The 14,666-nt window shown below is 48.2% G+C and overlaps 1 protein-coding gene across 1 annotated transcript; it reads left to right on the top strand.

The window, feature by feature from the left end:
- Positions 1–7,009: 7,009 nt before the first annotated feature.
- Positions 7,010–12,805, top strand: SPC24 (SPC24 component of NDC80 kinetochore complex). Its single transcript, XM_020894364.2, has 5 exons — positions 7,010–7,188; positions 10,921–11,065; positions 11,240–11,344; positions 11,482–11,558; positions 12,587–12,805. Exons 1-5 carry the CDS (start codon positions 7,029–7,031, stop codon positions 12,691–12,693), a joined length of 594 nt encoding a protein of 197 aa, XP_020750023.2. The 5' UTR covers positions 7,010–7,028; the 3' UTR covers positions 12,694–12,805.
- The last annotated feature ends 1,861 nt before the right edge of the window (positions 12,806–14,666 follow it).

The following is a 14,666-nucleotide window of genomic DNA, read 5'->3' as shown; positions in this document are numbered from 1 at the left end:
ACTGGACCACCAGGGAAGTCCTTGTATTCCTCGTGAAGCTTTAAAATAGATTTCTTTTAAAAAATGGACTTATTTGAACAATGTTCAACACTGCAGAAAAGTGGCAAGACTATTAAAATAAACGCCCTTATGCTCCGCCCTGCACTGACACTATCCAATACTGCAGTCACTACCCAGCTGTGGCAATTTCCATTTAAATTCAAATCAGTTGTAATGAATTCATACTCAGTAGCTGCTCATAGCTTGTGGCTCCCAGACTGTGCCGCAGAGATACAGAACACAGTCACTGTGGCAGAAAGTTCTAAACAAACCAACTGTGGACACCTCAAAAAAAGTTTCCTGATTTTTTTTCTTCATGACAAAATAATTTACAGTGACTGTAAAAGGCAAAATTTAAACAGTAATGAAAACATCTGGCACGTGGGAGGGTGCCATGGTCCCATTTGGTAGAAATGTGCACCATTGTCAACACTTGGAGCATCTCCCGCCAAACATTTTCCTGACAGGCTGAGTATTAAAATACTTTGTTTTCCTGCTTTATTTTTTTATTGAGGCAGCATATACCTTTCGTGTATGTGAAGTCGCTCAGTCGTGTCCGACTCTTTGCGACCCCATCGACTGTAGCCTACCAGGCTCCTCCGTCCATAGGATTTTCCAGGCAAGAGTACTGGAGTGGGTTGCTATTTTCGTGTATGAGTGAGTCGTGTATAAAAGCTGGGGGCTTCCCTGGCAGTCCAGTGGTTAAGACTTCATGCTCCCAATGCAGGGGACATGGGTTTGATCATGGTTAGGGAACTAAGACCCTCCATGTTGCACAGTGCAGCAAAAAAAAAAAAAAGTGTTCAGCTCCGTGGCAATTTGAAAAGTGAACGTCCTCCCGTTACCAGCACAAGGACAGGAAGGGGAGTATCCTCAGCCCCTCCCCTCTCCAGTCCTGGGACCTCTCTCCCTCTCTTCCCTGAGGATAACTGATAATGGATGATTGGTCTCCTGATTCTCACTTCCTCTGTTTTCCCTCTGGACCAGGAGATAATGGGTGGTTTTCAGAGGTTATAGGAAGTCCTAGAAATTTTATGCAATGTTGTATATTTCTGAGTGGAAGGTTCACTGATCTTGTCAGTTTTCGGAAGAGTCTGTGGTTCATGAGCCAAGAAGAGACCTTTTAGATATTAAAAAAAAAAAAAAAAAGAAAATGATAGTGGGAAGCTGCTCTAAAGCACAGAGAGCTCAGTTCAGTGTGATGACCCCAAGGGTGGGGATGCGGGAGGGGATGTGTGTATACACATAGCTGATTCACTTTGTTGTATAGCAGAAACCACACAACATTGGAAAATGATTATACTCCAATTTAAAAAAAGATAATTGCAAAGAAAAGAAATATTGTTCAGAAACTCCCTGGCAGTCCAGAGGTTAGGATTTGGTGCTTTCACTACTGTGGTTCAGGTTCAATCCCTGCTTGGCGAACTAAGACCTCACAAGCTGCATGACATGGCCAAAAAATAAAAAATAAAAATTGTTTCTCATAAACAGTCACCCAGGATCATTTCATCATCTTTGCTACCTTGTTCAGCTCATGCTGAAGACCTCATTCCCCACTCCCCAAATCCAGTGTCTTGTTTGGCTTTTTAAAAAATACAAGTCTGTTTATTTTTGTGGCAGGATATACATAACATCCACCATCTAAACTGTTTCTAACTGTGAAGTTCAATGTCATTAAGTACATTCACTTTGTTGTGCAACCCTCCCCACCATCCATCTCCAGAACTCTTTTCATCTTCCCAAAGTGAAACTCTGTCCCCTTTAAACATTAACTTTCATCACGCCCACCCCCAGGCACTGGCAACTCCCATTCTCTTGTCTCCTGAATTCAAGTACTCTAAGGACCCCGTCTAAGTGGAAGTGGGGAGTTTTTGTTTTTTTATGACTGGCTTATCCCACCTAGCATAATGTACTCAACATTCATCCATGCTGTAGCATGTGGCAGAATTTTCGTACTTAAAGACTGAGTAAAATTCCATTGTTTGCATACACCACATTTATCCATTTATCCATTGAGGGACACTTGGTTGCTTTCACATTTTAGCTATTGTAAATCGTGCTGGGTGTACAAACAAAGTCCCAGCTTTCAACATGGGGGGGTATATACCTAAAAGTACAATTGCTAGGTCATGTGGTAGTTCTATTTTTAGTATTTTGAGGAATAACTATAATTTATTCCAGAGCGGTTGGCCCAGTTTACATTCCCACCAACCAGCTCCTCCATTTCTTCACCAACAATTGTTATTTTCTGATTTTTAAAATTGTTTTGTTTTAATTAATTTTTATTGAAGTATAGTTGCTTCCAGGTGGCGGTAAAGAATCCGCCTGCTAATGCAGGAGATGCAGGTTTGATCCCTGAGTCGGGAAGATCCCCTGGAGAAGGAAATGGCAAGCCACTCCAGTATTCTTGCCTGGAAAATTCCATGCAGAGGAGTCTGGCGGGCTACAGCCCATGAGGTCGCAAAGAGTCAGACACAACTTACTGACTGAGCATGCACACACATATAATAATTGCTTTACAGTGCTGTAAAGCTTTAGCTTCTGCTTTATGATTTATTTTTAATAGGAGCCATCATAATGGCTGTGAGTAGTTCTTGCTTTATTTTTTGGCAGTGAAGTGAGTGGCCTTTCCGACAGAAGCATTTATATCTTTCAGGCTCTGCTGGTGCAACGTGGAATGGCTTATCTCTTGAACAGCCTTTCCCAGCTGATAAGAGAGCTATCATTAGCTCACGGCTTAGAAAGGTTAAGAACTTGCCAAGGTCACAGGTGATCTGCAGAGCCAGAAACTGAATCCATGGTCTTATCACCTTTTTATTCCACTCAGCATTGTGCCTGCCTTTCAGCACAGAGAAGGTCAGCCCCTCACACCAAAGGTCACAGAGCTGATGGTAACAAAGCAAACTCATCAAATGGTCCGCCATCAGGAGGGTGAGCAATGCCATAAGCATTGACTCTGGGGTCCCAGCTCCACGCCCGGAAACCGACATTTCTGCAGGAAACTACTAAGGTGACATCACTTCTATATCTGCAAGCCACTTTATGAGTCAAAGGATGGGGAAGTTCTTTTTTTTTTAATTAATTCATTTGACTGCCCTGGGTCCCAGCATGTGGGATCCAGCTCCCTGACCAGGGATTGAACCCGGGCCCCCTGCATTGGGAGCTCAGAGTCTTAACCATTGGACCACCAGGGAAATCCCAGAACTTTTTGTTCTTGAACTTCCTCTTCTCCATACTCTTCCCCCAGGAGAGCTGACATCTGATACTGGCTGCATCCTGACAGCCTGAATTTCTATCCACAGCTCAAATGTCTTTGGAGACTTATATAGCCAAGCAACTGCTTTCTTCATAGCTCCACACAGTCATCCTCCAGGCCTTAGGACTTTCCCCAAACTTTTCATTTCATGCACTCCCTCACCTCCAAGTCTGTTCCTCTCCATATTGGTCACAAGTACCACCACCACCTAATAGGTATTTGGGCCAAACACCCAGGAGCTTTCTTTCTCTTCTTCATTCCATACATCCAGGCTTGCTGGCAAGTCCTCTCAATTCCAGAAGATCTATAGCCAATCCCCTGCCTAGCTCTCCCCTATGTAACACCTTCCAATGCTTCCTGGTGCATCAACATCAGAATAAACACTCGCTCCTCTCTGGCCATGACAACCTCCTCACCACTCCTTAAAGAAATTAAATTGCTGGGACTTCCCTGGTGGTCCTGAGGTTAAGACTCCAACCTTTCAAGGCAGGGGGCCTGGGTCCCATCCCTGGTCAGGGAACTAGATCCCATATGCCACATCTAAGAGTTTGGATGCTTCAACTAAAGATCCTAAGTACCGCAACTAAGACCTGGTGCAGCCAAATAAATAAATATTAAGAAAGAAAGAAATTAAACTCCCACACCTCAGGAGCCTTTGAACTTGTTCTTTCCTCTGCCTTGTGCTTTGTTTCCTTTTCATCACTCAGGTTCCTATTCATATGTCCCCTTCTCAGGGAATCCATCCTTGAGCCCCTAACCTAAAGCCATTTCCGTCCCCTGCTCCAACTCTAGTGATTTTGTCCTATGACCCTGTGTAATTGCCCTTGTGGCAAGTCTTCCTGGCTGACTGAAATGATCTCATTCATTTCTTTGCTTATTGTGAGGTCTTGTCACTAGAGCAGTGCCTTTCAATGATTTTTTAAAAAAAGATTTTTGGCACTCCCTTAAATTTTTAATTCAGTGGTTTGCTTACCTTAAAATTTTTTTTGATATAATTTATATCTTTTTATTTATTCTCTTTTGGCTGTGCTGGGTCTTCAACGCTGTAGACAAGCTTTCTCTCTAGTTGTTGTACACGGGCTTCTCATTGTGATAGCTTCTCTGTTGCAAAGCATGGGCTCTAGGGTGTTCAGGTTTCATTAGTTGCAGAGTGTAGGCTCAGCAGCTGGGGCACATGGGCTTAGTTGCCCAGCAGCATGTGGAATCTTCCTGGACCAGGGATTGAACCTGTGTCCCCAGCACTGTAAGGCAGATTCTTAACCACTGGACCACCAGGGAGAGCCTCATGATTTTTCACATGTCCCACAGCAAGACACAAATTTCACATGTGACCCAGGGATCCAGGTGTTACAGCTACATCACAAATTACCTCCAAATTTACTAGCTTTAAACAACAACATGGATCTTGCTCACAAACCTGCGGTTTGAGCGGGCTTGCTGGGAACATCTCTCTCTGCTCCTCTTGGTGTGAGCTGAGAAGACTCAAAGGCTGGGGGCTGGAATCATTTCATTGCTCACTCCCTTACTTGTCTGGTGGTTGATGCTGGTTTTGGCTGGCCCTTATCTGGGAGACTGTTCACGTGGCTTGGGCTTCCTCACAACATGGCAAATGGGCTCAAAGAGCCTACCCTGGAACTGAGAGAGAGGGAGAAAGCAAGCTAGCGCCGGGCAAAAGATGCATCTTAGTTTCTGACCGAGGCTTACAAGTCATACAGAGTCCCTTCTGCCACATTCTGTTAGTTGCACAAAATCCTGCTGAAGTTCAAGAGAAGAATAGAAGTCTGCCTCTTGACAGGGAGTGGCAAAACTGGAACTATTTCTGTGGCTATTTTTTGGGAAATACTACCTGCCACACCCAGTAGACAAATGTTTGGAGTTTCCCCAAAACAATACCTAGCTTTCTGTACACAATGCACTGATTTTTTCCCCCCATTGTATTTTGTAGAAAATGCTGGTCATGACCTGCTGGATTGATGTCTTCACCTCATCTGAGGGACACGTCACAAAAATGAACAGTTTTTCTTTCCTGTACTGTAACCCTGCCCAGCACGGTGTTCAGTAAGAGCTGGATACCTCACCCACTAGCTTTCTATTTGTTTTACTTAGCACCTACATAGTAATCCCTTTTAGTTCACTCAGAATCGACTGATATGGGACCTTAAATGCTGTGTGCTCAGTCGTTTCCGAATCTTTGTGACCCCATGGACTGTAGCCCACCAGGCTCCTCTGTCCATGGGGTTTCCAGGCAAGAATACTGGAGTGGGTTGCCATTTCTTCTTCAGCAAATCTTCCCAACCCAGGGATCAAACACATGTCTCCTGCATTGCAGGGAGACGATTATTTACCGACTGAGCCCCCAAGGAAGCAATAACACCTGGACAGCACTTACTGAATACCAGGCACTGACCTTATTTTTAACCCTCATGCCAACCCTTTTATTTACTGAGGTATAGTTGATTTACAATGTTGTGTTAATTTCTGCTATATAGCAAAGTGACAGTTTTACATACATACATATATAATATCTTTTTAAATATTTTTTCTATTAAGATTTATTCCATGAGATTGGATGTAATTCTTTGTGCTATACAGTAGGACCTTGTTGTTTATCCAGTCTAAATGTAATAGTTTGCATCTGAGTCAGTGAGTGCTTAGTTTTCCGTCGTGTCTGACTCTTTGCGACCCTTTAGCCTGTAGCCATGAGGCTCCTCTGTCCATGGGATTTTCCAGGCAAGAATACTGGAGTGGGTTGCCATTTCCTTCTCCAGGGGATCTTCCCCAGCCCAGGATCGAATCCACATCTCCTGAGTCTCCTGTATTGCAGGTGGATTCTTTACCTGCTTAACCATCACGGAAGCCCTGCTAGCCCCAAACTCCAGTCCATCTCTTTGGCTTCCTCCTCTCCCTTGGCAACCGCAAGTCCATTTCTGTTTTGTAGATAGGATCATTTACTCTCAAGCCAACTCTTAAAGTAGACACTATGATGACCCTCATTCTGCTCAAGAGGAACGTGAAGAGCAGAGGGATGAAGCAATTTGCCTGGGGTAACACAGCTTGTTGTTTAGTGGCTAAGTCCGACTCTGCCACTCTGGACGGTGGTCCCCTCAGGCTCCTCTGTCCATGGGATTTCCCAGGCAAGAATACTGGAGTGGTTGCCATCTCCTCCTCCACAGGATCTTCCCGACCCAGGGGTGGTACCCGGGTCTCCTGCCTCAGCAGGCGGATTCTTCACCACTGAGTCACCGCGGAAGCCCAGTAAAACAGCCAGGAAGAGGCAAATCTGGGGTTGAAACCCAATCAATCTGGTTGCAGACTCCATTTTGCTCTGCAGCCGCTTATAGACTTTACTTATTTATGTTTATTGTGAGTATCCCATGCACACACCGCAGAACGTCGGTTCCACGTGATGCAGTTATCAGCTTAGTCCCTAGAACCCCAACCTAGAAGCAGCAGGCACTGAATTTGCTAAGGCAAGTTTGAAGCTCGTGCTGCCGCTCTCCAGCCTGCACAGGCGCATCAGGCAGGACTGCCGAGGCACGCCCTCCCTGCGCAGACCGGCCTTCGTCAATGACTGACAGACGATCTGGCGCAGGCGCACTGGTCCGACTCGAAGCAGCCGCCCTCATTCGCTGATGACTGACGTGGGATCAACCCAATGGAAACGGGCCTCTCCGGGAGGGGGGCGGGGCTCAGGGGACAGTTAAATTTGCGCGGGATCGGTTCTAAAGTAGTCATGGCGGCCTTCCGCGACATGGAGGAGGTGAGCCAGGGGCTGCTGAGCCTGCTGGGTGCCAATCGCGCGGAGGCGCAGCAAAGGCGGCTGCTGGGGCGCCACGAGCAGATGGTGGAGCGGCTGCTGGAGACGCAAGACGGCGCCGAGAAGTGGCTGCGAGGTGAGGACCTGGGCGGGCGGGGCGAGGGGCAGACGGGGCCGGTGTAACGGGAGCGGTGGCCAAGTCAGTCACGAGCCTCCCTTCTGGGTGCTCCTTCCCCTAATCCATTTCCCCGTGCAGGTGAGCCTTGTCCCCTCTGAGCCTCTGTTTCCCCACCCATGAAATGGGCTTCAGGATAGCAGCGGGGGGTTGTGTGTTAGTCGCTCAGTAGTGTCCGACTCTTTGCGACCCCCATGGACTAACTCGCCAGGCTCCTCGGTCCATGGGGATTCTCCAGGCAAGAATACTGGAGTGGGTTGCCATACCCTCCTCCAGGGGATCTTTCCAATCCAGGGATCGAACCCAGGCCTCGCATTGCAAGCGGATTCTTTACCATCTGAGCCACTCAGGGGGTTTAGTGGTGAATATATGCGTTTGCAGGCCCTGCCGTTCTATGAGCAGGAGTTGAGGTACTCAGGGTTTGAATTGAAACTCAAGTGTCAAAACACCGGGTCTGAATCCCAGCATTCCCACTTCCCAGCTGTGAAATTTGAGGTGACTTACTTAACCTTGCAGTGCCTCTTTTTCCTATAAATTGGTTGTAACAATAAATAATCCACATCTTCCTGTTGAGTTTGTTCAGATGTTTTACTGACCACCAGCTGTGCCTAGGCATAGTGCCAGCCCTGGGGTAACAGCAGGGAATAGAGCAAACACAATCCCTGGGGTGCGGGGGCTGCTGATACTCTAGCAGGGTGAGGGAGATGATAAACAAGAAAAATGGATTTGTCAGGAGGTGATGGGCTAAGGATTTCAGCCCTTAACTCATGAGCCCTGTGGTCCCAGTCCAGTGGCTTCCCTTTCAAGCCTCAGTTTCCTCATCTGTGAAATGGGGCTGCTGAAGCACCTCTTTGATGACTCAAAGTGAAAATCACAGAAATCACGCTTGCATAGCACTGTACCCTTGAAAGGGGTGGAGGTGGGGGCTGCCCATGTTGCAGCTTTTCTCAGCATCAGGGTTTTTTTGGTTTTTTAAAGGCTTCAAACTTTTTTTTTACTGTGGTAAAATTGACGTAATGTAAGGTTTACCATTTTAACTATTTTTAAGTGTCCGGTTCAACGGCATAAGCACTTTCACATTGCTGTGTAACCATCACCACCATCATCTCCAGTATGCCATTGTATGGATACACTATATTTTGTTTATCCATTTATCACTGGACACTTGGGTTGCTCCCACCTATTGGCTATTGTGAATAATGCTGCTATGAACAGGAGGGTACAAAATAATCTCTCTGAGTCCTTGCTTTCAGTTCTGTTTTTGTATCTTCCCAAAAGTGGAAATGCTGGGTCAGATGATAATTTGATATTTAACTTTTTTTGAGGAAATGCCATCTAGTTTTCCACTGTGCTTTCAGTGCCAGGGATTTGTAATGCCTTTTGACAATCACACTTTATGAGGGAGTGCCGTTTGGGTTGAGACTTGAATGAGCTGGGAGCTAACCATAGGATGCCTGGGGGAAAGAGTGATCCTGGCAGAAGGGGACAAGGTCATGAGGTGAGAATGAGCCTGGAGACCCAGGAGAAAGAGGTGGATGAGTTCAGCAGTAGCCAGAGCCTGCTAGCCCCCAGGAGGAGTTTGGATGTTGGTTCTAAGCATGTTGGAATCTGCCCTCCAATGCAGGAGACTGGGGTTCAATCCTTGGGTCGAGAAGATCCCCTGAAGAAGGAAATGGCAACCCGCTCCAGTATTCTTGCCTGGGAAATCCCTTGGACAGAGGAGCCTAGTGAGCTACAGTCCATGGGGTCGTATAAGAGTCAGACATGACTTAGCAATTAAAACAACAACTACTAAGCATGATGGATGTCTGGGCCAGGTCTTCTGCTCTTTCCTCCTCCTCCTCCTTCCTTTTCTCCTCTCCCATTCCATTAACTCTACTTCCACGGGTGGTTGGGGAGAAGATCAACATAACCTGCCTGGGTTTCAGCAGAATGGATGGATTTGGGGCAAGGAGAGAAGAGTCAGCATTCTAGGGTGCTGGGGTTTGATCAAAGAATCCAGTTCAGGGACTTCCTTGGTGGCAGTCGAGTGGTTAAGACCCATGCTTCCCCTGCAGGGGCTCGGGTTCAATTCCTGGTCGGGGAACTGAGATCCCGCAGGCTGCCCAGCATGGCCAGAAAAAAAGGATCCAGTTCAGATCCCGGCTTTGGAGCTAAGTTTGTAGACAAGTCACTTTGAGCTTCTGTTCATAGCCTCTCGAATGCAAGGAGGGCTAAGCTGCCCTCAGAGGGTTATGAGAGTACATAGTGAGTTAGGGCTCTGTGGTTACCCATGGCACAGCACACATGTAGGCAGTGACGGCTTAGACTGAACATCCAGGAGACTTGGCTGTGGTTCGGACCGTGCCTGGAGAAGGGGCGGGAAGGCTGTGTAAGAGAGCCAGACCCCCAGCTCTCCGACAGGAAGTCAGCAGGCACCGTCTAACACAGGTCAAGAAATAGCAGCATAAGCAAATTATTTAGAAATATGAAGGCCGATGCCAGAGAAAACAGTGAGGAGTTTAAGTGGCTGCTTCAGAGGGTGGAGAGGCTTAGAGAGGAGTGTGTGTGTGTGTGTGTGCGCGCACGCGCGCACACGCCCAAGTGTGTGTTTAAATTTTCACAACCATAGACATGTAGCACTTTGATTAAAAATTAACTTGATCTAAGTTTGTAAACAAACACCGGCCCTCTGAGAAGCATTGTCATCTGTGTCTTCTCTGGGTTGGCCGGTTTCTCTGACTCAATGAGAAGGAACACAGTAACCTTCTTAGGGTGTTTTTGATCTTTTCAGATGTTCCGTTCCAAATATGTTTATTCTGAGTAGGTGTTGGCTGATATCTAGCGACTGTAAGACACAATTTGTGCCTTGAAGAAGAGAGACAAGAAATAAATAGGCCAGGGTGATGGGGCTGTCCTAGGAGCATAGCCATGCCCCAGGAAGGAAAGGACAATGTCCATTCCGCCTGAGTCGGGCATTATCCACGAGGTCCTCAGGCTGGGAACGGGTGTGCCCGATGGGAGCATCCCTGGAAGACAGGCAGGCGGGGGCCCAGGAAAGCACATGAGGAAACATGGCATGTCTGCACGTATTAATGAAGCATCTTTGCAAGCCAGAACAGAGGGAAAACACGTGATTGGGAGAAAAGCAAGGAGAAAGGAGGTTGGCAAGGAGGGCGTAGGTGCCCCTGGACCTTATCCTGGAGACACTGGGGGGGCCCTGGGAGGTCTTTGAGCAGAGGAGTGCCTTAGCATTCGGCCTCTGACGCAGCCACTCTGAAGGCAGAGAGCAGTACAGACTGGCAACAGGAGCAACCACAGCAAAGCAAGGGGCTGACAGGGTGGTCCTGGGGGGACGAGGGACCCGCACGAGGAAGGAGGGGCCCTGCCAGGGTGGATGGCCAACTGCATCCAGCGAGTGAGTCCTGGGCGTGCTGTCTGGGCAACGGGGTGGAGAGTGATGTCATACATTAAGACTCGGTAGACAAGGAGGGACTGAAGTTTCTTCGCCTGATGGATTCAGGTGTGACTCGGTGAAATGGATACATTGAGTCAGATTCCAGGTGGGACTCTGGTGGGTATTTGCAAATAGGATGATGGGTCTGGGAGCCACAAATGGAAGTGGGCGTAGAAGGGGGCATTGAGGCCGCCCTCTACTCCGGGGCTTTCCTGGGGAGCTCGAGTTGAGGGCCCAGACTTCACCCCACCCTGCAGAGATCCTCACTGCAGAGAAGGAGGTGGCCCAGAGCCTCCTGGATGCGAAGGAGCAGGCACACCAGGGTGGTGTCGAGCTGCAGCAGCTTGAAGCTGAGCTTCAGAGGGCCAGCGAGGAGGATGCCCGTCTGAAGGCCAACCTCCTATATCCTTTCCTGTGTGTGCAGAATGGTTGGACCCCAGCCCCGCCTGGAGGCACCTGTTCAAGCCAGAAAACACATCTAGAGCCAGTGGCTCGGGGCTGACAGGGTTGGTGTGAGGTGTGAGCATGTGGGCAGCCCTGCCTCCAAAACCAGGGGTCCTTAACTACCTGCTTTACTCAGCTCACAAGAGAACTGGAGGAGCTCAAGGAGATTGAGGGAGATCTTGAAAGACAAGAGAAGGAAGTCGACGAGGACACGACAGTCACCATCCCTTCAGCTGTGTAGGTCCATAGATGTGATGTGAGTGTGTATCCCTGTGAGTGTGTATGTGCGTCTGTAGCCCATGGATCTTTGCGAGAGTTGACATTAGAATGACTTCTTTTCTCTGTTTGTTATTTTTTTTTGTCTTCTCGCACAGGTATGTGGCTCAACTTTATCGCCGAATTAGTAAAATCGAGTGGGATTATGAGTGTGAGCCTGGGATGATCAAAGGCAGTATCCTTTGTGGGGAATGTGAAACCCTGGGCACTGCTGGGGAGAATTAGATGGTGCAGACACTATGGCAGGTCCCACACATTGAACAGCATGATCACATGACCCAGTTCCACTTCTGGGAATTGGGATATGACCCAATTTCGCTTCGGGTATACCCACAAAGGAATGAAAGCAGAGACCTGAACAGGATTCACAGCAGCACTGTTCACAAGGGCCCAAAGGTGGAAGCAACCCAAACATCTATCAGCAGATGACCAGATAAACAAAATGTGGTCCATCTACACGGTAGAATATCATTCAGCCTTAAAAAGGGAAGACATCCTGACACATTTTACACCATGGATGAACCTGGGATATAATATGCTGAGTGAAATAAATCAGACACAAAAAGTCAATTCTGTATACTTCCACCTACCTGAGATCTCTAGAGGAGTCAGTTTCATGAGGACGGAAAGTAAGATGAGGACTATCAGGGTTGGGTAGGGGGAGTCTGTTTAATGGAGACAGAGTTTCAGTTTTACAGGGCCCTTCCCTGGTAGCTCAACTGGTAAAGAATCCACCTGCAATGCAGGAGACCCTGGTTCAATTCCTGGGTCGGGAAGATCCCCTGGAGGAGGGAATGACTACCTACTCCAATATTCTGGCCTGGAGAACTCCATGGACAGAGGAGCCTGGCAGGCTACAGTCCATGGGGTCGCAAAGAGTCGGACATGACTGAGTGATTTTCACTTTGACTTTTCAATTTTACAAGATAAAGAGTTCTGGAGATGAATGATGATGGTTGCACAACAGCGTGAATATACTGAATGCCACTCAACAGGCTTAGTTGTTGCGCAACATGTGGGATCTTCCCGGACCAGGGATCAAACCTGTACCTCCTGCATTGGCAGGCAGATTCTTTACCACTGAGCCGCTAGGGAAGCCCCTCTAAGTATCTTAATAATGACAACTGAAAGGCAGTATCCTTTTGTCACGGGGTTGAAGGGGAGGGCAGTGCATGCTGGCTTTGCTTACATCCGTGCTCTCAGTCCACCACGGCCCCAGCGTTGCCCAGCCCATCCACCTGGACAGCACCCAGCTCTCTAAGAAGTTCATCAGCGACTATCTCTGGAATCTGGTGGACACGGAGTGGTAGCCCGGAGCCTCTGGGACTGCGTCACACAGCCCCACACAGTGGGAATCAGCCATGGTGGGTGGTCAGTGCCTTGGGGGTGAGATCAGCTTAAAATTAAATGCTGACACATAAATGAGTTTTTGTTTCTTACTGATTTTCTCCCCCCCCCCACCCCCATTCTACCCTCCCGACTTTGGCCTCGGATGCTGGACTGGGTAATCAAAGAGAACCAACTTAACCTTGCCAGGCCTGCAACTTCACATCTATGACAGCGCATGCCAATGACAGATTCCACGTCTTCATCTGTGATTCAAGTGTGGCCCCTTTTTTATCCGTTCAGTCTCTGAGTGCTGCTGTGTGCCCAAGGTGAAGACACAAGGTGAAGGTGACAAGGATCTCTGCAGCCGACAGAGGAGTCAGAAGTGATCAGATGCCACCCTCAGGCTAGAGAGTATCCAGAGTGCTGTGGGGCCTCGGCCAGGAAGGGAACCTGCCCCAGAGGATGGGGGTGGTGTTCATGCTGGGACTAGAAAGGAAGAGCCAGTCACAAAGAGGTTACATAGGGGCCCATCCCTGGCTCCAGGGTGGACGGGTGGACTGTGTATTGGAGACCACTGGTTGCCTCCCTAATATTCATTCCCCACTTGGTAAGAAACTCCTTTTAACTGCCCAAGTCAAAACACAACTTTCCCCAGTCTCCTTTGCAGTTAAATTCAGGACAATGAAATGTAAAAAGAAGTGTTTTATGTGACTTCTCCTTAAAAGGCAAGGGAGTATCCCCTTTCCCTTCCCCTCTATTTTCTGGAATTTGGGTGTGATGGCTGGAGCCCTGGCAGCTGTATTGCCACATGAGGAGGGTTGAAATTCTCTAGAGATGAGAAGAGCCTGGTTCTCTGATGATGGTGGAGCTGGATATCAATACTAAACTTCTTGGGTGCAGGGGCTAACCTGCTGTGTGTGTCTTTCTTAGTTTTTCTATCACAGATGCCCATAATAAACCCTCACTGATTCAGCATGCAGCCTAAGCCTGGGCCAGCCAATCAGTGCATTCACCTAACCCCCATCCTCAGTGACTGAGCTACTACTACAAGTAGGAAGTTTATGGCCAGCCTGCCTGCCTGTCTGAGGGCAACGAGTGAGAAGTACGGTCCCTTTGCCATCAAGTGCCTCCTGGATACAGCTCTGCCTGAAGCCAATAGATTCGGCAGTTACATGAACCTCTGGGTGTTGGGTTTTGTGCACCTCTGTACAACTTAGAGTAAGTACAATTTGTATTTCTTGATCAGAGATTTTCTAGGCAGAAGGAACAGTAAGTTCTAGCAGCATCTGAGTACATCAAATGGGCATCAAAATAGTCCATTCCCATACCCCTTGGAGGTCCTAGGGCAAGTAATCCTGCCTGTTGGGGTCCAGGAGATAGACCCCAAAAAGGGGTTATTAGTGTCAGTGAAATGCAAGCATTCCCAGGCCATATGGCTCACAAGATTCCCAGAACTTCAGAGGCCCTGCTTTTATGCCGAGAGCTTGGCTTTACATATTCAAGGATATGTTCCCATAAGCCCTTCTGGGCTGTTTTCATTTTCAAGGTTGGCAGAATTTTTTTATGATGTGAAAAAGAAGCAGAGTCCTGCATTGGTACCCTTGGCCTCCAAAGGGCAAAAGACTTGACCTAGACCAGGGTTTTCCTGCCTCAGCCTTCGCAGTGCTGGGGTCAGGTCACTCTGCTGGGGGCTCTGCCGCTCTGATGTCTGCTGGACATCATAGTATAATCTGGCAGTAACCCTGGCCTCTACCCTCTAGATACCGGGAGCCAACCCCTGTCCTGAAAACCCTGGGGGTGACGGGGCGGGGGGGTGGACATACTCAGGGCTGCCACCCCCACCTCCACCCCCCTGCCTTGTAGCCTGAGCCGGGAACCCATGAGTCTTCTGCCAGGGTCAGTTGAGAAGCTGTTTCACTGTGATGGCCGTTCCTGCTGACACAGCCAGCCTCCA

The sequence above is a fragment of the Odocoileus virginianus genome, chromosome 3 (assembly GCF_023699985.2).
Source record: "Odocoileus virginianus isolate 20LAN1187 ecotype Illinois chromosome 3, Ovbor_1.2, whole genome shotgun sequence".
NCBI classification, from domain to species: domain Eukaryota; kingdom Metazoa; phylum Chordata; class Mammalia; order Artiodactyla; family Cervidae; genus Odocoileus; species Odocoileus virginianus.
Note: the sequence above shows the minus strand (reverse complement) of the source record. Positions and strands in the feature narration are given on the sequence as shown.